The 24426-nt window shown below is 45.0% G+C and overlaps 1 protein-coding gene across 1 annotated transcript; it reads right to left on the bottom strand.

The window, feature by feature from the left end:
- Positions 1–508: 508 nt before the first annotated feature.
- On the bottom strand, positions 509–23985 carry LOC148506829 (uncharacterized). The gene is made up of 8 exons (XM_088446077.1): positions 23982–23985; positions 22157–22546; positions 19818–20141; positions 15858–16229; positions 13585–13695; positions 7389–7508; positions 4845–4882; positions 509–625 (listed from the first exon to the last, which is right to left on the bottom strand). Exons 1-8 carry the CDS (start codon positions 23983–23985, stop codon positions 509–511), a joined length of 1476 nt encoding a protein of 491 aa, XP_088302203.1.
- Between the last annotated feature and the right edge of the window lie 441 nt (positions 23986–24426).

The following is a 24426-nucleotide window of genomic DNA, read 5'->3' as shown; positions in this document are numbered from 1 at the left end:
GGGATCGGGTTATTTCCGCCTCTCTGCCAGGGAAGAGAAATAAAGCACACCTGTTATAATTCAACAATCCCACCCGCATTATCAGGCTCTGAAGGTGGGAGCTACAGAATAGTTTAAATAAAAAACAAACATATTGTATAAAAAATACCTACAGTAATGAATGTTTTTGTCAGTAAATGTAAACAAAATGAGCATGAAGTTGAAAAATAGACAATGGCAAATTACCCAACAAATGTTAATGATCAAACCTGTTATGGTTCCAGGCAAACAATTAAATCAAACCTCTAAGAGACAATTAACAGAAACGGAAATCTAGTTGTAACTGGGCGGACGCATAGCGCCACTGTCATTCAGGGAAGCGGTAAGTGCAGCACATAACGTGCGCAGTTACCGAAAATACAGGTAACGCCACTTCTTACATCTACCCCTGGGACTCATTGAGAAGGCAAAACACAAGTCCTCACAATCCTCCTCCTCTTCCATCCGTAGAAAACTTTCAGATCAAATGTCAATATTTTTTCACAACAGCGTATATGGTCTCTGGGCCAGGATATGGACGTGTTTTTGGTTTGGCTGCTGGAGAAGGTGGCTGGTGGCTCACTGTAGCATATACCAAATGTTCACCCTGTAAAAGCAGTGACATGGAAGAGTTCTGGTTACAAGATCGGAATCATCCAACAGTGACAATTAGATACTTCGGTGTAACTTAAACAATGGTCACTGAATTCTAAAGCCAATGGATGGTAAGCCTACCAATCTACATGGCAATAACAACTTATCAAATCAGCATTGCCCTTGCTTCTGAAACCCACGAATAAATTATGCAAATTTACTCTTCTCTATTTAAATTAGAGGTGTGCGCAGATCCCCGTGTTTTGGTTTTGGCAAATCCAACCTCAAGTGTTTTGGTTCATATTCTGTTTTGAATATTTTTAAAATTGATAAAAAAAAACAGCTAAAATCAAGTAATTGGGACCTGTATACATCATACTTACCTACCCTTCTGAAATGGTCGGGAGCCTCCTGAAAATTGGGTTGCACTTCCGACCTCCCGAAAGACTAGGCAAGTCTCCTGGAAACAGCCGCAGCCAGCCCGCACTCCCCGTTGCTGCCCACTTAGTATGCAAAAGTGGGCAGTCCGGGGGTTCAGATGACGCGATTCGCGCTGAATTGCATAAACGAAGCCCCGCCCCTCGCTGTACAGTGCCTGTATTATTGGCTCTGTACAGCAGTGGAAGGGGCCTCGATGAGGCGATTGAGCCACCGTGCCCCCCCCGCACCGCCCACCTGCTGTGTTGAGAGAGCCGACCTGGAGATAAAAGTCGAAAAGTGTGGTTTACATGCAATCCAAAACCCGAGATTCAGGTTTTAAATCCGATCAGCAGACCTGATCTGGTGCTTTGTTCTACTCAGAACCCCAAAAGTGATCTGAGCTGGGACTCGGTTTGACTCGGAACCCCAATGTTCGGCTGTGTTTGGTTTTCAGGAAAAGCGAACCGCACATTTCTAATGTAAACCCTTCTAAAATAGCTTTTATTCACATAACCAGACAAATGTTCCATTGGAGTAAAACTAGGATTCAACCAACAATTTTGCAACCTCTGTGAACAGCGGTCTTCCCCTCAAAGCCTATTCTGCTGGAAATAGGTCTCGGGGCCTAATTCAGCAGCGATCACAAATGCAACAGCCTACGCAGACCGAGCAATTGTTAGCCATTGCGTATGCATATAAGCCGCACTGCATGTGGGCTACGATCCCACTGCGATTACACACGCACAGAGGAAACCATTGCAGAGTGAGTAACAGTCTGTCAGCATCTGGGGGTGCTGACGGGGGTAAGGTTGGAGAAATGCAGGCGCGCCTGTCTGTTTGAACGCCGGTGCATGGGCATGCATAAATTAGCCACTGCGATTACATACGCAGATTGAGTACTCACTACATGCGACGTGACTTGTAATATCTGTGGCTGGATGTATACACAGGAGTGCGAGGTAATACAGATATGAGAAAGCAGCAGTGGGCGCCTCTATGCCAGCTGAGCTGTGGCAGGCATTGGCATATTTCCACAGTTGCGTTCCATGCAAAATCGCAGCTACATACGCAATTGTGATCCATACTGAATCAGGCCCGTAGTTCCCTTAGGGGTTCTTTAGATCACTAAGGCAACATATCTGGAAAAATACAACACGTACTTTAACTAATATTACACATACAGGAGTATTCAATTTGGAGCGAAAAGCCCGTTTTTTGCGATGTTTTCGCACCGATGATGTCATTATCGCAGGTTTTGGTTTTACACCGTATTCAATTTCAAAGTCTTTTCGCAGGTTCGAAAAGTCTTTGGAAAAAAACGGGGATATATTTTCACCACTGAATAGGTGGCGAAAAAAAGTGCAGAATTGGGGGTTAGGGGTGCAGGCTTAAAAAAAATATCCTGCACCCCTGGGAATGACATTTTAAAAATAACTGTGTCAAAAAAAGTTTTAAAAAAAAATAGGGACACCCCAAAAAATTAATTAAAAAATAGGGGTGAAAAAAATTTTTTGGAAAAAAGTGTTTAAACCTAGGGAAATAGGTTCAGGGCTATTCTGCAAGTATGCGGCATGTGTATTCTAGAATAGATTATTAGCGGCAGGTGTATTCTAGAATAGATTATTAGCGGCAGGTGCATTTTTGCTGAATTTTTAAAAAATTACTTTAGGGACATAAAAATATGCTAGTACCCATTTTCATGTACCCCAAATTTGATGGGACCACTTAAAAAAACAAAAAAAATAACCTAAGTGCTCTTCTGCATCACTTCTTCAATGTCGGGAAAAAACACCTGCTGCGGCTATTTAAAACCCCGACTTTCATTTGCAGGCTAAAACGGGGGTACCCATAGTGATCCCCCATGTTTTGACAGCTTTAGGGGGGTCCTACAATTTATTCCAGGTAAATCCCGTTTTTTTATACCCCTGATAGTCAAACATTTAGCGAATGCCAGGTGGCTTATCGCCTGGCAAAAACAATCCATAAAGGTCCCCGCCAGTCCTGTTGCTGTGAACTCGATGGCCTGATTTAGAATTAGACTCAATGGCGATGTTTACGCAGTTCAGCGATTAACGGTGATCTGCGCACGTGCGTCTGAGCCACACTGTGCACATGTCAAGTTTCATTATTGAATGTTACTCAAAATGAGGACTTATTCACAGGAACCACTTGTCGGCGTCAACAGGGGTGGCGACTGAAATGTAGGCGCGTTGAGACCGTTTTCAGGGGCACGTCTCAGTCTGCGACTGCGATCTTGTCAGCAGTAAAAATGGCTCCAGCGCCTAAGTTCCTTTCGCACCCATTCTGCGCGACCATAAGGTTACTCAGGAGGCCGATTATCGACTGATCTGGGACCGATGCTGTAAATTTGTACGCAGCCTATTTGATTTGCGAAGACGCTAGTGGGCATCACAATACAAATCCCGGCGGCAGCAACATTTGCATATTTTTCTTGATATGTAGAAAAATGTATTAGAAAGTGAGGACGTAAAAACAAAAATGTACATTTAAAAGTCACCTTGTAGCCTTGTGATAGGAGACTATGGCCCTCATTCAGAGCCACTCGCTAGCGGCAGTACGCTCGTTCCGAGCGATGTTATCACATCTGCGCATGCGTACGGATCGTTATACGCATGCGCGAACCAGTCAGTGCGGCCGAAATTCATGTGCTCGCAATATAGCGAATGCCTGCTATTTTGAGTGACAGAATGAGGCATATGTGGGTGGTAACAGGGGAAGGTGTTTGAAAATGGGGAGTGGAGATCCGAACGCAGGCGTGCTTAAAGGTCAAAACGGGCGTTTTATGGGTGTGCATAATTAATACAGCAGCGTCATTGACCACGTCACTGGGTTATTTTATAGCCAGAACTGCTCGCAAGATTGTGGTAGCAAAAACCAACCACAAGAATAGCGAGCAGTTCATACGCTGGTCGATGTACTCGATTAATCTAATAAATAGCGGACATGACGTATGGTGCGAGCGGCCAGGGGGCGTTTTTAACAAATAAACGAGCGTATGTTTTGCTCGCTCGTTCAGACTAAGAGGTGTGAACAGACTGCAATTTGCGAACGGATCATTTGAATAGCCACCCCTTGTTTTTGAACGAACGACCGCAAATAGCGAACGGCTCTGAATCAGGCCCTATGGCCCTCATTCAGAGCCACTCGCTAGCGGCAGTACGCTCGTTCCGAGCGATGTTCGCACATCTGCGCATGCGTACGGATTGTTATACGCATGCGCGAACCAGTCAGTGCTGCCGAAATTCATGTGCTCGCAATATAGCGAATGCCTGCTATTTTGAGTGACAGAATGAGGCGTATGTGGGTGGTAACAGGGGAAGGTGTTTGAAAATGGGGAGTGGAGATCCGAACGCAGGCGTGCTTAAAGGTCAAAACGGGCGTTTTATGGGTGTGCATAATTAATACAGCAGCGTCATTGACCACGTCACTGGGTTATTTTATAGCCAGAACTGCTCGCAAGATTGTGGTAGCAAAAACCAACCACAAGAATAGTGAGCAGTTCATACGCTGGTCGATGTACTCGATTAATCTAATAAATAGCGAACATGACGTATGGTGCGAGCGGCCAGGGGGCGTTTTTAACAAATAAACAAGCGTATGTTTTGCTCGCTCGTTCAGACTTAGAGGTGTGAACAGACTGCAATTTGCGAACGGATCATTTGAATAGCCACCCCTTGTTTTTGAACGAACGACCGCAAATAGCGAGCGGCTCTGAATCAGGCCCTATATAAGGAACATAAGTATATGACTGTGCAAAACATTGGGAAAGTAAAACAAATACATTAAATTACCTTTTCTTGTGTTTCAATCACTTCTGAGTATTCAGAACCTGCAATAGTACATGCAGGGTAGTTAATGTTATAGAATAACAACAGAGATAGATATAGAATAGTGTGATTTATGTGCACACCTGCTTAAATAATGGAGATTGCTGGTTCAATGTGTGGATTCTTGTATCGGCCATCTCTGTGTTACATCTCTAATTGATGATAGCGCTAAATCCTAGTCTTTGGGCTACATGTATTAAGTGTCAGGTTTGAAGTAATTTCAAATCTGCCAAAACCTGTAACTTAGTAACCTTAGGAAAGGGGGTCCCCACTTCCCTGCAGGTTCCAGCCCTAGGCTGACCAGTCTAGGACTGTTTGCCACTATGGCAGGGGGAGCCAGGGCAGGGCCGTAGCTAGGGCAGTGCGGCCGATGCCATCGCACAGGGCACCACAGGTCAGGGGGCGCTGTTTGGTCCTGTCAAATTTCTGTTTGTTATCATTCTTGCTTGTAGCTTCCTCTTATTTCATCCCCAGCATCTCCTGGCCTCTCCTATCTCTTCCTGGCCCTTCCCCATGAAGCCATGGACCTTTTTTGGGTGCATTATGTCCCTTTGAAAAATGAGGGGGGCACCAATGCTCTTTCTGGCACAGGGCACCAGAAAATCTAGTTACGGCTCTGAGCCAGGGCCACCGATTGCTGTTTGAGGCATGGCCATGTCCCTTCTGGGAAAAATGTGAAAGAAAACTATGCACTGTGCTGAGCACTGGAAAGGTTCCCTCCTTGAAGGCCGGGCCCGAGTTATTAGTACCCTCCCCTAGCCTTGGTCTTGATCTGATACTACTGTCCAGTATTGCAAGTCTAAGGGTATCTGAGGACCGGAAGGCTGGTCTGATTGGAAATACAGATGCTTTATTCCTAAGAGAATGCTCTGGCTGGGAAAATATCCAGTACTGGTTTGGGGGACAAGTCCTCTGCCACCATTGTGTTATCCTGCCTTAGGGGCCTATTCATCATTTAAGGCCGTATGGCCAACGATGGCGAAGTATTGAACTCGCAGCAGGGGAAAAGTGACACCAGAGCAATTCATTATCGCTCCGGTGAGGGGACAGCTGCTCCGAAAATCAGTTGACCCCATGGTTTGAATAGCAGCTACTTCTGTAGCTGCATTACTTACCTGCTCCCCGTTGTCCCGGCTATGCATGCATGACCTAGGGTGACGCATGCACAAAGCCACCGGGGAGGTAGTGAGGAGGCAGCGGAGGGATCTGCTTGGGTCCCTCTTCGCATCCCCAAAACTCCTTCCCATAGGAAGGAGCAGGGATCCGAGAACAAGCGCCGTCTGAAGATGGCGCTTGTTCTCGACAGCAAACTCCGAAAACTTTCAGTTTTCGGAGTTTGCTGAATACCAGAGGGTCCCATCCGACCCCTGATGATGAATGGCCCGGTAACTTAAATATGCGGAAACTAGCATTTCCACATGGTAACCTGGCCATTTATCGTTTGATGACTAGGCCCCTTAGTCTTGTCTGAAACTATGTAATATGTCTGTTATGTTTATAACCATTAATATCTCTTATATTTATACCCTTTATTTTGACTGGTTTGTTTGTACCCTTGGTTGTGTCTGTTCTGATTGTGAGACTTATTGAATTGACCTATGCCTGCTTGACAACTATTTTGGATTTGATTCGTAGGGGGCCTATTCATCATGATATAATTATCACTAGTGATAATTATGTTTTAAACTCACTGCTAGTTTAAAATATGTTTTTTGGAGGCATTCATCATGCCTCATCATGCCTCCCTAACTAGAGTATCACTGTAGCGGAGTCAGCTTTTCGGAAAGTGATACTTTTCCCCATGCAGCTGAGGTATCGCTAAACATTTCCTCACTGCTTCATGACTCTCCCCCCTTCTCTCATTCTCTATTCCCCTGCTGTGTCTCACATCCTCCCCGTGCGGCCTCCGGTGTCCAATCCGACCCCCCTCCTAGTCCTCCGGTGTCCGATCCAGAACCCTCTCCTCCACCAAGGATGTCCTATCAAGCCCCCCGCCCCATGGGTGTTTTCAAATCTGCCTCCCCTCCCCCCACCCCCCTTGGATGTCCAATCCGCCAGCCCCCGGCGGGTGTATGTTGTACCCCTCCCCCTCTGATGCCCCCTGGGGGTGTCCGATCCGGCCCCCCTAAACCACCCCCCCACGGGATGCAGCACTTAGCATGAGAAAAGCCCCGGCCTTCTTGCACTACTTGCAAAGATTCAGAATCAGTCACATACAGATTTAAAAATTGACCAGTCTAATCTAGCAATGTAGCTTTGCTTTTTCCAGTTGTTTTCATATGTGTGAATAAGACGTACTACAGTATTTGAGAAAATAAGATGCCCTGTTTGGCCGAATCGCTCGGGACCTGGCACATAAAGAGGGTCTGTTTGGCACAACTGCGGCCACGGTGAATGACACATCTGTGTGTGGATCAAAATTTGTCCAATGACTTGTTTGCTTATCATTTGGCTCAAGTATTCCATACAGAGAGTTGGTCACACCTGGTGGCAAAGTGAAAGGCTTACCACGTATGTCTTGCTCCAGGCGTGGTGTCTGTGCAGACAAGTCTGATGGTCTACAGCTGGGCTCAGGAAGGCTTGTGTTTCCTGTTGGTGGGGCGATAGATGCTGGACAACCTGCTGGATCTGATAGAGAGATGAACTATGTTAGATTAGAGCCAGAAATCAGGAAGGGAGCATTTTGTTTGAATATTTTTTTGCCATCCTGATAATTATATAAAAGGCTACAAAATATACTCAAATTAAGTTATAAGCGTCATCTTGGTGGTGTCAGCATCACAACCTCTGTGATCAGATGCATTTGCATTATTTTGTGTCAGTCTTGATGGAAATATCTTTTTAATACCTTATTTAACCAAACAACTATTATTTTGTTTTAAGCTACACTTAAAAAGGGCAAAACAAAAAACCCTCATTATTACATTTAAGACCCAGAAGTCCTTCTGCGCATGCACTAGCCATGAGGGATGCTGGGTTTCACTTTCTGGAGCTTTGTACATACAGTATTGGGAATGTGATCAAAACACTGGAAATAGTTTTCAGAGTTTTGGCCGCATGTTCACATTAGTACCTCTCACGCTATGGGGTAAATTTACTAAGATTAGTTTTGGTCCCGATTTGTCTCAATTTTCAACTCGGGTAGGATTGATCAAAAACTGACTTTTTTTCACTTAAAAAATCAGGAATTTACCAAGCTCTTGGTTTTGACAGGATCATTTTGATTGATGGTGTATTTGTTCGATCCTGTCCGTTTTGAAGCCCCAATTTCCCTGCCCGAATTTCTCTCCAGAACAAGCAGGCTGCACATACTGTATCAGTGAAATATGTGCTGACTGCTTATTTTTATTTATTTTAAGGGTTAATTTTAATTTAAAATTTGACGTGGGTCCCCTCCCCAAAAGGCTAAACAGCCCTGGACTGGTCAGCCAGTCCTGTTTCCTAAAATTACGGGGAACAAAATGAGTAGGATTCCACCATGATTTAAGAACCAGCACCTGGCTGCAGGGCCAGTGCTGGTTTTAAATATATGGGGAACCAAACCCAACCGGGATGTAATGCCATAGCCCGGAGACCCTTTTACCAGGTCTCCATGGCAAAAGCATTCTCACCCCACACCGGTCAAGCCAAGCCAGGGATCTCAGAGGAGGTGGGGACCCCCTAAAATAGGGGTCCCCCCTCTCCCAAACCCCAGGCTTGGTCTGAAGCCCACTGGAACTACAGGCGCCAGCATGTCTGCCCTTTGGCACTTGTGGAACTACAAGTGCCAGGAGGCGGCCGACACCCGTACCACCACTGTAAAATAAATAGTTACATAAAGACAGAACACACACCATATATAGTACAAGTTTATTACATACACATATCTCATTCACACATACTTACCTTCTGCCAAATGTTTCTATCACCTTCTCCCATGTAGAAATCCATAAGGACATACCTGCAACAAAGATCCTATACTCACCTGATCCTCGCGCTGGTCTCCGTAGCATCCAGGGGGGTCTTTGCAAAACAATTACCCGAAACCAAACAAACAAGTATTGCTATGTGTGTTGTCACACATACCAATACTATGCGAATGCCAGCTGACGGGACATCAGGAGATTTCCCACGTCCCATCAGCCAATCAGAGGCTGCTTCACATATTGCTATCACAGCTGAACTGCGTGCATATGCAATATTGTGATCCGTAGTGAATCAGGCCCATTATGTGGACATTTACCCCCAAACCCACTGCTCCAGGGGTGCGGGGAAGAGCCCCGTGCTTCAGACCAAGCTTGGGGTTTCAGGAGAGAGGGGAACCCTTTTGTGGGGGATCCCCACCTCCCCTGAGATCCTTGGCTTGGCCTGACCGGCTTGGGGTACAAATGCTTTGGCCCTGGAGACATAGTAATAGGGTCCCTGGGCTGAGGCATTACACCCCGGTCGGTTTGGGTCCGGTGCTGGGTTTAAATATAGTCAGACCCCTATGCATTTTTCCCCCCTATAATTAAAACCAGCACTGGCCCTGCAGCCAGGTGCTGGTTCATAAATTATGGTGGAACCCTTCTTGTTTTGTTCCCCATAATTTTAGGAACCAGGACTGGCTGACTAGTCCGGGGCTGGTTAGCCTTTTGGGGGGGCACCCCAAGTAAATTTTTCCAGAAAAATGAAGCCTAATAATACACGAATCATTAGTAACCATAAACAAATCACACTGATTTGTGTATGGTGGATGGCAACTAGCAGCTCAGGAGGTGGTGCATTTGAAACTTCTATTGACTCCCCGATTTGGATGTAAAATGGCCGAATATAGCAAAACAATTAATGATAAATTCCAGATTTAGGCAGAAATGAATGAAAAGTACTTCCGATTTGAGCCGATGGTGATTTCATTTCTATTGAAAAAAACGACCGAATTTGCGGCATTAACTCACCCGATTTCAACCACAAAAGATGACCAAATAATCCGAGTTTAATGATAGTAAATTCCCGATTTGTAAAAAAGTGATATTTTCACCCGAGATAGCAATCTCGGATCAACACTAATATTAGTAAATGTACCCCTATGTGTTTATTGGGTTCTGGGAGTTTAGAAAGTAAGGAGGGAACTGTCTAATTGGTGGTGAAAGTTTCTGCTACGGTGGTTTCTACATGGGCTTCTTGGACGTGGTCCCCTATACTGCTATTTATTTTACATTTACTTTGTTTGTTGACTATGATTCTGTGCTGCCTGCCCCGAGATTTTAACTGTTGTTGGATACACTAATTGTCTTTACCCATTACTTTGAGAATGATTTCCTACATTAGAGTGCTGTTACTGTTAGAAGCATTCATACTGGGCAATATATTAATATTATTTCTCTGTAATTATTCAACTCCTACAGAAAAGATGATGTCTTAAATGATCTGATGTTCTCCTAATAGTAGGTCTACACTAAAGAGGTACACAGTCAATAGGTCGACACTCAATAAGTCGCCAGGGTTAAATGGTCGACAGTGATTTAGGTTGACAGGGTTAAAATGTCGACAGTTAAAAAGTAAAAATTCAAATGGTCAACACAAAAAGTTGACACATGGTTTTTCATGATAATTAGGGTTAGATTTAGGGATATAAGTAAGGGTTAGGTTTAGGCATAGGCTAAAGTAACAAATCAGTGGGTTCAATCTTTAAACTATTTTACAACTAGAATATGATATTATGCCTACTAGTACCTAATGCAATACGGAATAAATCCTCTGGAGGTTATCTGAGTGGGCAGGGATGGGGAACCTAAGGCCCGGGGGCCGTATAAGGCCCTCGGAATCATTTGGTCTGGCCCTCTGAGCTTTTTTCTGCTAGCCTCACCTGGCTAGCAGGGTGCCTTGAATTGCACCCTGCAGCCAGAATGTATGCAGCTATGCTGCCTGGAGCTTCCTTAGGATGCTTCAGATGGTCACAATGCTGTAATCACATTGCAATTGTTGACATTTACAATGCTGACATTGTTAAGGTCGACATCACAATGTTGACCGTTATTATTTTGACATTGTTGCAATTTTGACTTTGAACGTGTCGGCTTCTACAAAATGTTGACATACTCACAATGTCGACATGTAAAATGTCACTATTCTGCAGAAAAAGGAGTGTTAGGGTTATGCTATTGGAGGGGAGGGATAGACACTAGGAAGAGGATTAGGCTACAGGAGGGGTGGATAGAATGAGGAACTATGGAGAGGGTTAGGGTTATGTTATTAGAGGGGAGGGTTAGACACTAAGAAGTAGGATTAGGCTACAGCAGGGGAGGTAAAGGTGAGGCACTATGGAGAAGGTTAGGGTTATGTTATTAGAGGGGAGGGTTAGACACGAGGAAGAGGATTAGGCTACAGCAAGGGAGGTTAAGGTGAGGCACTATCGGGAAGGTTAGGATTATGTTATAGGCAGGGAGGGTTAGACACTAGAGAATTAGGCTACAGGAGGGTATGTTAGGGTGAGGCACTAGGGTGAGGGTTAGGGTTATACTATTTGTACTGAGGACCTCATTCTGAGTCGGTCGTTGCGGCCGCACGGTCGTAAGGGAAAAGGGTCCGGATATGCAAATGATGCACTCACAAGTTGCGTCCCTAAGATCAGATCGGTAGCTGGACGACCAAGGGGAGGATGCGGCCGTAAGAAAAAAATACGCCCCTTTCTCGTACACATTACACGTCATCTCCGGGCATATAAGGATTAATCAAGACCATCGGGAACCATCAACACTGGTCGTAGAGCTTAAGGTTGACCATACCCTCTCTTAAGCACTACGATCATGTCAGTGTAAAAACCTCCCATGTCACGTGTGCTATGACACTACTTGTTAATTATGCACTCCCATTAAACGCCGTTCGCATAATTAGGCACGCCTGTGTTCGGATCTCCACTCCGCGTTTCAAGCACTTTCCCCTGTTACCACCCACAAACGCCTCATTCTGTCACTCAAACTAAGGACCTGGCTGTGTTCAAGGAGAGAGAAATTTCTGATCGTAACAGCTAGTTTGTGCACGCGCATTGCGAACTTTACGCATGCGCAGTTTAGCGAACATCGGTGGCGTACGACCGTGCGGCTGCAACAACCGACTCTGAATGAGGTCCTGAGTTCGTGGGTTGAGATTTTTAGTTTTTTTTATTTTCCGAAGATGCTGGATGTCTACAGGGAGAAGAGGACCGGTCCAGGTATTGTAGGTTAGTATGTGTGAGTGTGTATGTTTGAAATAAACTTATACTTTCAAGGTTTGTGTGTTTTGTATTTATTTTAACATTTCTTTACATGTGAACTATAGGTACCAGCGGGCCTAAAATGCCCCGCATGCTGGTACTTGTGGTTCTCCAAGTACCAGCATGCAGGGGAGGCTTGCTGGGACCTGTGGTTCTACTGTTAAAGACAATGCTTTATCTTCTATTTTTACACACATTTTATACAATCAACCTGGCATTCACCCCATGGGTGTTGGGAATAGCTGTGGGCTATCAGCCCAGGCCTGGGGTGCCCTGGAGAAGGGGGACCCCTTTATTTGGGGGTCCCCACCTCCCCATGGATACCCGGCCTGGGCCGACTAGCGGTCAGGGGTATTGCTTTGGCTGTGGAACCCGGTGAAAGGGTTCACTTGGCTGTGGCATTACCCCCCCTGCGCTAGAAAGAGTCCAGTGCTGGTTATGGCAAATACAGTGGACTCCTACTCATTTTGTTCCCTGTATTTCCAAAATCAGGACTGGCTCGCTTGGCCCAATGCTGGTTGTGCTAAATACAGGGGATCCCTATGATTTTGTCCCCTGTATTTTCACAATCAGGACAGGCTATAAAAAGTCCGCGGCTGTTTGTGCTTTTAGGGAGGACCCCAAATATATATTTTTTAAATTATTACTTTACAAGCTTTTTACACAAAGATCCTGTACATTCATGCACCTCACTGATCTGTGCATGCATCTGTGTCATTCATATCTGTTCATGCTAAAAATGAAAGCATGAAGCAGGTCTATTCATTTGGGTATTTGAAGTTCAATTTTCAGAGGTATTTGGTGTTTGATTTCTACATGAGCATGCAAAATCGAACATCAAATCCCTTCTTTAAATCGAGCAAAATCGAATATGATTTGAAAATTGAAAATTAGTAAATGAGGGATTTGCTAAGGGATTGTGCAGTTCAATCTCAATTCGATTTCAGTTGATTTTCTAGATTCATAGAGTAGAATACAAAATTGAACTTTAGTAAATTTACCCCCTGGTGGCAACTAAGTACCGGGAAGCAGAAAAGGATTTAAGGAAAAGGTGAAGACTTGGGTTTTTGGGTGTAAGGATTTATAATGTGTATTTGGTTTTATTCATAACAATAATACTGTAAATTTACATTTTGATGTGACACATCTACAACTATTTCACAGCGTAACAATCAGTGACAAAAAATGGCTCATAGACTCCTGTAGATCTGTTGGTTACATTTCTCTCTATGGGCCTTTGAGGGCAGCATGTGCTAAGGGCAAAAAGGTAAGTATTAAACATGGGTGCAGGGTGTGCACCTATTATACATACACCAATGGCTCCCATATAGTGTATCTGCTAACAATGCAAAGATCAGGTTGGTTTTGCCTTTGAAATTATTGTCACTTTAAGAATACAGGCAGACTTTCCAGTTGCGCCAGTGCCTGAATCTCGCAGCCTATTACATTTCCCCCTGAGAATCTTTGTGCTTTATCCTTTCTTTTTCTCACCTTTTCTTTTCTTCCTGCAGATGACTAAAATAACCAGGAGGATGAATATGATGCAGATAACATACAGGGAAAATAGTAATATTTGTAGATTTTCTTGTTGGTTTGAATTATCTAAAACAAACAGAGTGGAAGTTATTAGAGCACCAGGTACAGTTGTATTTTTATCAAGCAGCTCTCTGCAGTCTTGACCATAATCGATCTCTGGACATCTATGTTCTGCTCCATCACACCATTTGTGGATGTGCTTCTGTGAGGGTGCATGCAGACAGTGGCAGGTTCGAGGGTAGAGGGGGGTAGCGGGGCACATCGCTTCTCTGTAATTTTGCAATGATTTTTATCATTATTATTTATTTTTATTAACAATTATGTGTCAGGGATGCTCAGGGCTAGACTGACCACAACCTAGGTTATCCCTAAGTCTGGGACCGCTGGAAGCATGTTATCTTTACTTTTACTATTTTTTTTTTAAAGAAATGCTAACTGGGGCTGGCACTGGCAATTAGATGGGGTTGGGTATGGGATGCCAGTATGGAGAGGTTGGTCAATATTCTAACCTTCCCCCTCCCCTAACCCTCCCTTTATGGTGCCTATCCCTAACCTCCCGCCCTACTGCCTAAACCTAACATCCCCCTTCCCACACCTTAAACCTAATTTCCCCCTTCCCACACCCTAAACCTTACCTTGCACTTTTAGTTCTGAACCCTATCTCTCCCCCTAGTGCCTATCTCTAACCCCTAACCCTCCCCCCAACCCCACTACTTTCCTTTGGAATTCCAGCAGTTGGGGCATTGACTGCATATCATTAGAGGTCACCCAAAAATTTGTTTTGGTTCCTGCCTCAAGGGGACCAGTCACCACTGCACCACAGCTCCATTTCCAGCTCCATACCTTCACCCAGCAGTGCCCCCATGATGTATGCAGTCACAATCCTCCTCCAAACACCCCCTCTCCTGCAGTGTGCACAGCTATAGCCAACCTCCCCCAACCCATCATCTCCAGTGTACGCTTCTGTAGCCAGCCTCAAACTCCCCCCTTCCCTGTGATGAGGGAACTGTGGGGGCTTCCACCCTACCCCTCAACTCATTGCCTCAGTTCTTCCTCCTTTGCTCAAAACTGATTCCGCTCTTCCCCCTCTCCTCCTGTCTACTCAGTTTGTCCACTTTTCTCCCCATCTCCCTCTGTTCTTCCCAGATCCAAGCAAGTATGTACAAACTTGCAGTCGCAGTTCATTCGATAATCAGCCACCTGAATTGCTCTATGGTAATGCAGAATGGCCACCTAGAATGGTATTTGTAGTGCATCTAGAACATGCATTCACATCAGTGGAATACCTATAATGGGTGCAGTGTGTACGGGGCACACGGACCCCCGGGTCCAGGGGGGCCCTGCTCCGCACACACTGCATCCATATTTTTTTCAAACTTACCTGTCCGAGGTCCCGTGTCGGGTGTCACTGCTGCTCAGAACACCGGAAAAAATGTCAGCCGCGGCCATTGCTCCGGCGTTCTGCGCATGCGCAGTAGACTCCGGGCACACTCTAGTGCCCGGAGTCTATTAATGCTCCGGTGGCTGGCCAGCGGCGTCAGTCGGCTGCCAGCCAACAGGGAGAGAGGAGGGGGCCCTGCACGAGGAGTGCACATGGGCCCCCTCCTCTCTTAAAACGCCCCTGATTCACATATACTGGTAGTTATGCAATGGAGGCAGCGGGATATAGGAAACACATAGCACTGGTGATATAATGGATCTGTAGGGCCTATTTAGCTGTTTATATCCTTTGTTACTCATAGGAGCACATCCATTACTTAGGAAGGAGCAGGAGAGAAAGACGATTGGGGAGCCATGTATGTGCAGAAGGCGGGTCTAAGGTAGTGCCTCCTGCTGCTGATCTGTGTCCTAGTGCCCAGTGGCCAAAAACGAGGAGGAGAGACAGACTTCCTGGGTGCACTCTCCAAACAAAAACTTCTTCCTTCACATACAGTACTGTATATATAATACATGGCATAATGTATTCCCTGCTGTAGGATATACTGTATACAGCTACAGGGGAGTTCCAGAATCATGTATGTAACAGAAATGCAAGGTGAGTTATCATCCATAATAAAATGAAATTGAGGAGTATTCTTTACAATATAATACAAATAAATTCTAAAGAATCTTGAAGTGTCATAATCAGACTCAGACTATAAGCGATGACATCATAGCTGCATTAATTTAGTATGTTATGTATTATGAAGATTTAAAATTTTGAACTGTTTTCTACAATTTTTGCTTACCAGGAACTCTGAGACGTGTTCCAGGACCTTCCTCCAGCACTGTCCCAATCTTATTAGGATTGTAGTTATCAGTGGTGTCCAAACATCGTCTTATGGCAACACGGCAGTACAACGTGGTGTTATCTGAACCATGGAAGTCTTCTAGGAGGAGATCGGAGTCACCGACCAGCCTGGTCTTTCCCTTATAATCTGGGTGTATGTAGTCCGGGTCTGGATGATACACAAAGTGCTCTCTTGGGTTTCCCGTCATCCAGTAGACCCCAATCCACAGAATGTCTTCGCTATCTTGTACAGAGAAGCTGCAGTTGATTATTATGGATTTCTTGAACACAACTTCTGGTGGCTGACTGATATTTAATGTTTTGTAGGGATCTTTAAAATAAGTATAGTTCAAAATTAAATGGAGAAGTCAAAAACTAACACACAAAACTAAGATAAAAGATTTAACATTACATATAATTCTAAATTATGACATAAGAACACATGAAGAAAGTTCTTCCACTTCTGTAGTATATTATTATAGACCTGCTTCAGGGTATCGCATTATAACACATTCTGGGGTCTAGTTACTAAGCAGTGTTATGAGACAGAGTGAAAAGTGATAAGAAAGTGATAAGGTGCCAGCAAATCAGCTCCCAACTGTCATCTCACAGGCTGTTTTAAAAAATGACAGTTGGGAGCTGATTGGCTGGCACCTTATCACTTTCTTATCACTTTTCACTCTGTCTCATAACACTGCTTAGTAACTAGACCCCTCAGTCTTTTCTGCACATTTAACACTTTACTGATGGTTTTTATTATATTTGTATTTTCACCTTTCTATGCAGCCATAGCTGCTCTTACCTTTCTTATTTCACACTTCACTTTTCTCACTATGGCGGTGCCCTGGGGTGGCTAGGCTGCACAGATTTAGGGGTGTCCTGCGCTCTGGATTTGAACCCTAGTATGTTAGGGACCTACCCTACAGAGGTTACCTGGATATGGTGGGTAGGCCCATAACCTTGGCCATGAATATACTAAAAACCTCTATTGATTGCAAAATGTTATTGCACAATGTATTTATATATAATCAGCAATTTGGAGTTGTGCACCTGTGATCTGTCTGTTCTAAGCCTGGGAAAGCCACGCCATTTTTTGCCCCGTAGTCAATTAGAAGCGAAAAGCTGAGATCTGCGAAAAAGTATCACCGATTGCGACTTTTCGCCTGTCGCAAAAGTATCACATTAAATTGCATCTGCTTTTCGCGTACATGAAAACGCAATGCAATGTAATAGGCAAAAAAGATTTGCCTATGAATAGGTAGAATTTGTTTTTTTTTCATTTCTATTTTGGGGTGCAAAGGTGGGGAAACCACTCAGCACCCTTGGGACAAACCCGCAAAGGATACCTGCGTCAAAAAAAAATGTAAAAAAAAAATGAGGTACACCCCAAAAAAGCACTTTGACAAAGGGGATGAAAAAGTGCAAATTGAGGGTACAAACTTTAAAACTAGTGTTTTTTTGATTGCAGATGCTTGCTTCAGGTGCGTTTTTGAAGTTTTTTTAAACTTGACTTTAAACCATGCTTGCACCCACTTCCAAGTACCCCAAATTTGACAGGACTGCTTATTTTCTCCTTAAAAAACTGCTTAATGCTATTCTTCACCACTTGCGCAAAGACACTAATTAGAAGAAATTGACACACCTTAAGTACCCCAAGTAGCTTTATTAGGGCTATTCGGGGGCATGTACATTGATCCCCAATGTCAGTGCATCTTTTAGGGGGTGTCAGGCTGATTTCCCCAATTCTTTCAGCACTTTTCGCCTGGTTTGCATTCGCCAGGTTGCATTTTCGCATCTTTTGGTATGGAATAGCGTGAATCAAGGGTACACGAGCGATAAGTTTCCATGGCTAAAAACTCTGGAAGGCAAATAAGTATTGCGGGTGTGGAACTAATTGAATACGGCCCTTAGAGGAAAAGGCCCTGGAGAACCATTGCTGATTGCGTATTCATTGTTGATGCTAAACCAGTAGTTACTATTATTCATTGCTCATTCATATATTAAGTTTTTGTGGATCTTGTTGCACACACGATGAAGAGCCTAATAGCAAATTAGTAGCAGAACAAATAACTAAAAACAGGGGCATAATTGTACTAGACGTATTGCTGTTATAGACTGAGCATGATGTACACGCTGGTACTGCTGCAGATCTGAATGCATCTTACATACAATTGCTGTCTGTTTAGAGAACTCATTTTCCAACTACAATATGGGAAGTACAGTAGTTGACCCCAAGTCTACATAAGTTTTAGGGGCAGATTGTATGAAGCTTGGAAGCCACTGAAACAGGTCCTGGCAGTTTCTGCGCATTAATGCCGGAAAGTTGAATTTACTCAACTTTAAAAGATGTGCGCCAGTTAGGAAAACTAAACTGATTATAATCATGTTAAGAGATTTATATTCAGTTATTTTTAAGTTTTTCAAGAATAATGATACAGCAGTAACCATGATAGATAAAACATACTTATTCAACATTATATATGGTTTAGAAGATGCACAGTAACAATTGAGAGAAAAGATACAAAATATGATCAAGAGAGTCTGGGTATTTGTAGTTGGTTAAAAAGGGAGAAGGACGGGCTAATATCTCCATTCTGTCTGTGTCACTGTGTCACCCTGCAGGGGGAGGGACAGGCTCATAGCTCCCTTCTGTCTGTATCACTGTGTTACCCTGCAGGGGGAGGGACAGACTCATAGCTCCCTTCTGTCTGTGTCACCCTGCAGGAGGAGGGACAGGCTCATAGCTCCTGTCTGTCTGTGTCACCCTGCAGGGGGAGGGACAGACTCATAGCTCCCTTCTGTCTGTGTCACCCTGCAGGTGGAGGGACAGGCTCATAGCTCCTGTCTGTCTGTGTCACCCTGCAGGGGGAGGGACAGACTCATAGCTCCCTTCTGTCTGTGTCACCCTGCAGGAGGAGGGACAGGCTCATAGCTCCCTTCTGTCTGTGTCACCCTGCAGGGGGAGGGACAGACTCATAGCTCCCTTCTGTCTGTGTCACCCTGCAGGGGGAGGGACAGACTCATAGCTCCCTTCTGTCTGTGTCACTGTCACCCTGCACGGGGAGGAACAGACTCATAGCTCCCTTCTGTCTGTGTCACCCTGCAGGGGGAGGGACAGACTCATAGCTCCCTTCTGTCTGTGTCACTGTGTCACCCTGCAGGGGGAGGGGCTGGCTCATAGCTCCCTTTTGTCTCTGTCACCATGCGGGGGAGGGACAGGCTTATATCTCCCTTCTGTCTGTGTCACCATGCAGGGGGAAGGACAGGCTCATAGCTCCCTTCTGTCTGTGTCACTGTGTCACCCTGCAGGGGGAGGGACAGGCTCAAAGCTCCCTTCTGTCTGTGTCACCCTGCAGGGGGAGGAACAGGCTCATAGCTCCCTTCTGTCTATGTCACCCTGCAGGGGGAGGGACAGGCTCATAGCTCCCTTCTGTCTGTGTCACTGTGTCACCCTGCAGGGGGAGGGACAGACTCATAGCTCCCTTCTGTCTGTGTCACCCTGCAGGGGGAGGTACAGGCTCATAGCTCCCTTCTGTCTGTGTCACCCTGCAGGGGGAGGGACAGGCTCATATCTCCCTTCTGTCTATGTCACTGTGTCACCCTGCAGGGAGAGGGATAGGCTCATAGCTCCCTTCTGTCTGTGTCACCCTGCAGGGGGAGGGACAGGCTCGTAGCTCCCTTCTGTCTGTGTCACTGTGTCACCCTGCAGGGGGAGGGACAGGCTCATACAGTAGCTCCATTCTGTCTGTGTCACCCTACAGTCTCATATCTCCCTTCTGTCTGTGTCCACTCCCTTGCAGGGTAACACAGTGAAAGTATCACACTGGAGCAGAGGGGGATACTCCTAGTTGTATTCCGTCTGTGTCACTCTTCATGTGAATGTTTAGACTCATAGCTCCTATTTGTGACAGTTACTTACTTAGGATGAGTAGTTCTGTTCCAATCCCTGTATATGTAGGAAATGATCCATCACCTGTAGAATAGTCTATGGAATAACAGTAAGATCCACTGTGCGTACCATCAACTGGACTGATTTGGAAAATGAAGATACTCTCCCTCTGTGTACAGTTTATTGCATAATTGTTCCGGTTACATCCCATCCCATCCATTTTCCCCACACGACATGTAGTCACATTAGGGATAATATTGATATTATTAGTTTTGAACCGAGAGATAACAGTCACTGTGTCTCCAGAGAGTGCAGGAATAAAATGATGATGCTCCAGAATCATCTCGTTCTCACCTGAGAAGTAAAACACAGTAACATTATATATCTTATATATCTGTACAGGGTAAAGTCTTCTCTCCAATCGGCCTGAGTTAGATGGTACAGTCCCAGTATAAGGATACAGATCTGCTTGCAGCATCTAAGCAGTACCTAGAGAGCCTGGGGGCAGTCCATGAGCTCGAGGAGCTTTGGACACACCCCCAGAGTGATGAGTACTGGGGGTGTGACTTGCCTACAGACCTCTCTGCTTTAAGGCCACACCCCCATACCATTAGGACATGCCCACAGAGTGATGAGTACTGGGGGTGTGACTTGCTTACAGACCTCTCTGCTTTAAGGCCACACCCCCATACCATTAGGACACACCCATTTGAGTGATTTCTCTAATTCCCAGCATGTTAAGAGGTATGATGACACCACAATGTGTTTCTACTAACCCATCCAAGTTAAAAATAATAAGCTTTCTAAAACAAAGCTATATCTATGTTTGCTCAGGTCATTGGCCTAATTCTCAGTTAGACACTTCCACAGCTGCTTTTCTGTACACCCAGGGAATCCTACATACTATACCTCCTTATGTACTGTGTGCATCAACCATACATGCTGAAAATCCATACAGATGCATGTGGAAGCCCATCCAATTCCACAGCAGCCATCATTAGTAATAGCACTTACACCCTCTCCATGCTTGGAGCAAAAGATGCTCCTGAAACATCCGCCCGCACTCTACGATATAGCGCGGAAGTTGGAGTACACATCCATGACACTCACATGACACAGAACAGCTGCCGTCTAGAAACACGGATTTCACAGAAAGTGTGGTCCATCAATGGGCAGACCAGTTCTTTGTGCACTAGCGTTTTCCTTCCACGTGCATATGGCGGATTCGGTGCATGATTTCTTTCTTAGGTGCATGTGCAGTAAGCTGAAATCCATAAGATCCATCCGCTTTGCCACTTGCATTTGATTCATTATCAGGTCCTGTGTATATTGCTATAGTCAAAGTTATTATAATGGGTAATGACCTTGGCTGGGGTCGCGCTCTGTTCTGCATACATGGGGTGGGATGTACTAAAGTTAAACATGTCATTTATGGCGGTTTTACCATAATTTCCATATGTACTAAGCCCCGGGGGGTAACGCCATCTTCAGGTGGGCTTCTTATTGTGATGCCCCCTGAGAGGGATCTGATTGGATCACTCCCATCTCCCCTCGTGGCACTGGCATCCTTCTGTATTAAACTCAGAAGTCCTTCTATCCTAGTGCATTGCAAAAAACTGCTTTCATCGGGAGAGCTGTCCTTTGTGATTTTCATCGCATTTCTAAGTACATACCATGGTAATCGTGGATGTGATGCTTAGTACAGTACATCCCACCCATGGTAATTAACCAGACCCTGAGAGAGAGAGGGGAAGGGGGGAGGGGGAACAACACACCAGAAATTTATTCTTATTGATCTCAAGATTATGGCACTTAGGTGACTGTTGCCTTAAGCATGACTGCCCAGTGATAATAATATAATTGAGTCAAATGAAGCTCAAAACTTGTCAAAATGAATAAGCTATAGGAAAGGACATTGATTATATATTGGAAATAACCCCTATTCATGATCCAATGCTGATCCCATTTGCATTTGATACATGCAATACGATATACTGGCTGGATTAATAATCTGCCTCATTGCATTGTTGTAATGTTCTGCAGCCTGCTATGTTCTGTGAATGAAGAGTCTGTCCTGTGTGCATGTGCCAATTAGCAATACGGCTAAAGAAAGAGATCATTCCCTCCCTCCCTGGCGATAACCGCATCATAGCGTACGCAAGTGTCGACCCCTTATCAATTCAAAGGATTGGTCCAGGCACTTTGATCGCCCATCATGAAAATTACTCATGGAAGGGTGAAGATGCTCTGTATTCACCCTCCCATCTCCCCAGAACCTTAATAACAATCAGTATAAATTATCCACCCCTCTTCCATAGTTTATTTGGCCAGTCTTGTGAATGGCAGGACTGCCTGGTGTCACGCCTTACCTCTCACTGTGATCTCAGTGCCACCAGGGCTCTGCCACTGGGCACTACTGCCACCCTGAAGCTTGATTTGTACACGGCAACAATACCGTTTGCCACTCTGTAAATTACTTATAGTGACTGACGCCTTCCTGGGCTTTGGATCCCACTTTACTGACAGAGGTTCTGAATCTTGGTTATGTGGGAGGTTGCTGGAGTCGTTGTAAATTTCATTATTTTCATTTCCACAAAAATATTCATTTGCTGCTCTCACTGCGATACTGACTGACGTGATGTTCTCTTCTCTCTCTGGATGCACAAGGCTGCAGGGGAAGGTGATAGATCCTCCTATGGATGTCTCTGCCCTCATGGGCTGGTCCATGCAGTATTTCTCTGCAGATACAGGCTCCCGACCTTCAATAGAATAACACAGAGACGTATGTCAATTGTCAAAGTACATATACAAATATATACTATTAATAATATGTTGGATTGATAAAGAAAGGCTTCCTTAATAAAAATTATATACATTTATTCACATAAATACATATAGCAGTTAAAATGCTCATTCAAAATGCTGTATAATACAATACGTGATTAGCTTGGCATCTAACCACTGTAACAGATGTAATAGTTACAAGATTGATACTTGTTTGCTCACCTGCTGGTTGTAGCAATTTGATTAGTATACAATGTCTCGTTCCATGATAGTCTTTCAATACTACTTTGGTGGTTAGAATAGTATGCTCACCGGCTTGGGTTTTCCAAATATCACGGAGTTCCCAAAGGCAATCTGTTTCCCCGGAGTAACAGCGAGTGTGCTTGATTTCCTTGTATGCCGCTACGTGAGAGGCCTGCAGTGTCTCTCACCTGTCTGTATATGTTCGGCAATGTGGGGGATGTAGCACACTGTATCAATTAAGTGTCCAGTGCTTACAGTGCTCCTATCCCTTCCGTCTTGGCTCACCGGGAGCAGAGTGGTTGCACAGCGTACGTGTAAGCTTGGTGTCTCCGACCCTTGCTCCGGCTGCTGTGCGTCTGGCTTACCTCCTCACCTCTGAGCACTGAGGGCGGGGAGGTGTATCCAGCACGCTGCGCTCGCTGGGATGCACAGTAGTGGGTCTAGCTGTGTGCCTCGCGCTGTGAGCCTCGCACTGGAAGTAACTCCGGATGAAAAATCAGTGAAGCACAGGTTAGGGAAGATCTGTCTTGGGATACAGCTTGGGATCAAGGATACCCTCCAATATTTCTTAATATCTCTTATTCTTTTTCTTATTCTTTGCTGTACCCCAAGATGCTCCCCCGAGCATCCTCAGGATGCTTTAGGCATTGCTGTAATCACTGCCAATTGTTGCCCTGCCCCTATTTGATGTCAGAACAAGAACAGGAAGACTTATCAGGGAACTCTCATTGTTATATATGCCTTGAGTGTCCCTGCACTGTGTACATCAGGGTCTATCAGGCTAATAGAGCAAAAGCAAATGCTCAGTGTACTTATTCACCTCCCAGGGCATACTGTTCAAGGGGCACGCTCCCCCTTGAACAGGGGGTGTCTAACCCCAACCTCCCTCCAATAGTGCCTAATCCTAACCCCTCTACCCATAGCCTAACCCTCCCTGGGGGTTCCTAACCCTAACCTCCCCCAAATGGTGCCTACCTCCCCCCCCTGCCAGCAGCATGACCCTAACCCTCCCCAGGGGGTGTCTAACCCTAATCTCTCCCCAATGGTGCCTAACCCTAACACCCCCCTCCCAGTAGGCTAAACCTCCCCGGGGGTGTCTAACCCTAATCTCCCCCCAGGGGTGCCTAAACCTAACCCCCCCATCCACGAGCTAAGTATCATACTTACCCATCTTCTTAACTTCGGGATAGTGGGGGTCAGGATGGAGACAACGTTATCATGATCCTCTTTGGGATATCGTAGTTGGTATTATGCTGGGTGTCAGGATTCCATCTGCCTTCATATTCAACGTGTCCCATGGGGAGTTAGTTCATCTCCCACTATTCACTGTCTTGCAATCCATTATATAATATGTCCATTGTGAATTACTAAACATTTTAGCACATTTTGTCCACTGCATACCACATTATAAAGGTGTAAACATATAGAAAACAGTACCTTAAACTACAAATGGGCTGACAATAGCTTTATTGTCACATGAATACAAGCGTTCTTTGGTTGTGTGTGCTGATACTTAAACAATTCCTGGATGATACATGCAAGTTGATGTTTTAATTGTTTTATATTTGCACCTTGTCTGATAAATTACTGAAGAATTTTGTATACAGCCAGA

This window comes from Taudactylus pleione, unplaced genomic scaffold (assembly GCF_031769625.1).
Source record: "Taudactylus pleione unplaced genomic scaffold, aTauple2 ptg000393l, whole genome shotgun sequence".
Taxonomy (NCBI): Eukaryota; Metazoa; Chordata; class Amphibia; order Anura; family Myobatrachidae; genus Taudactylus; species Taudactylus pleione.
Note: the sequence above shows the minus strand (reverse complement) of the source record. Positions and strands in the feature narration are given on the sequence as shown.

Bases quoted from the DNA above. Each gene is read 5' to 3' on its own strand.
- LOC148506829 (XM_088446077.1), bottom strand. The intron at 16,230-19,817 runs GTAAGTAACTGT...CTTATTTTAAAG, and splicing joins AACAGAACTACTCATCCTAA to ATCCCTACAAAACATTAAAT. The intron at 4,883-7,388 runs GTAAGCCTTTCA...GTACTATTGCAG, and splicing joins CCTGGAGCAAGACATACGTG to GTTCTGAATACTCAGAAGTG.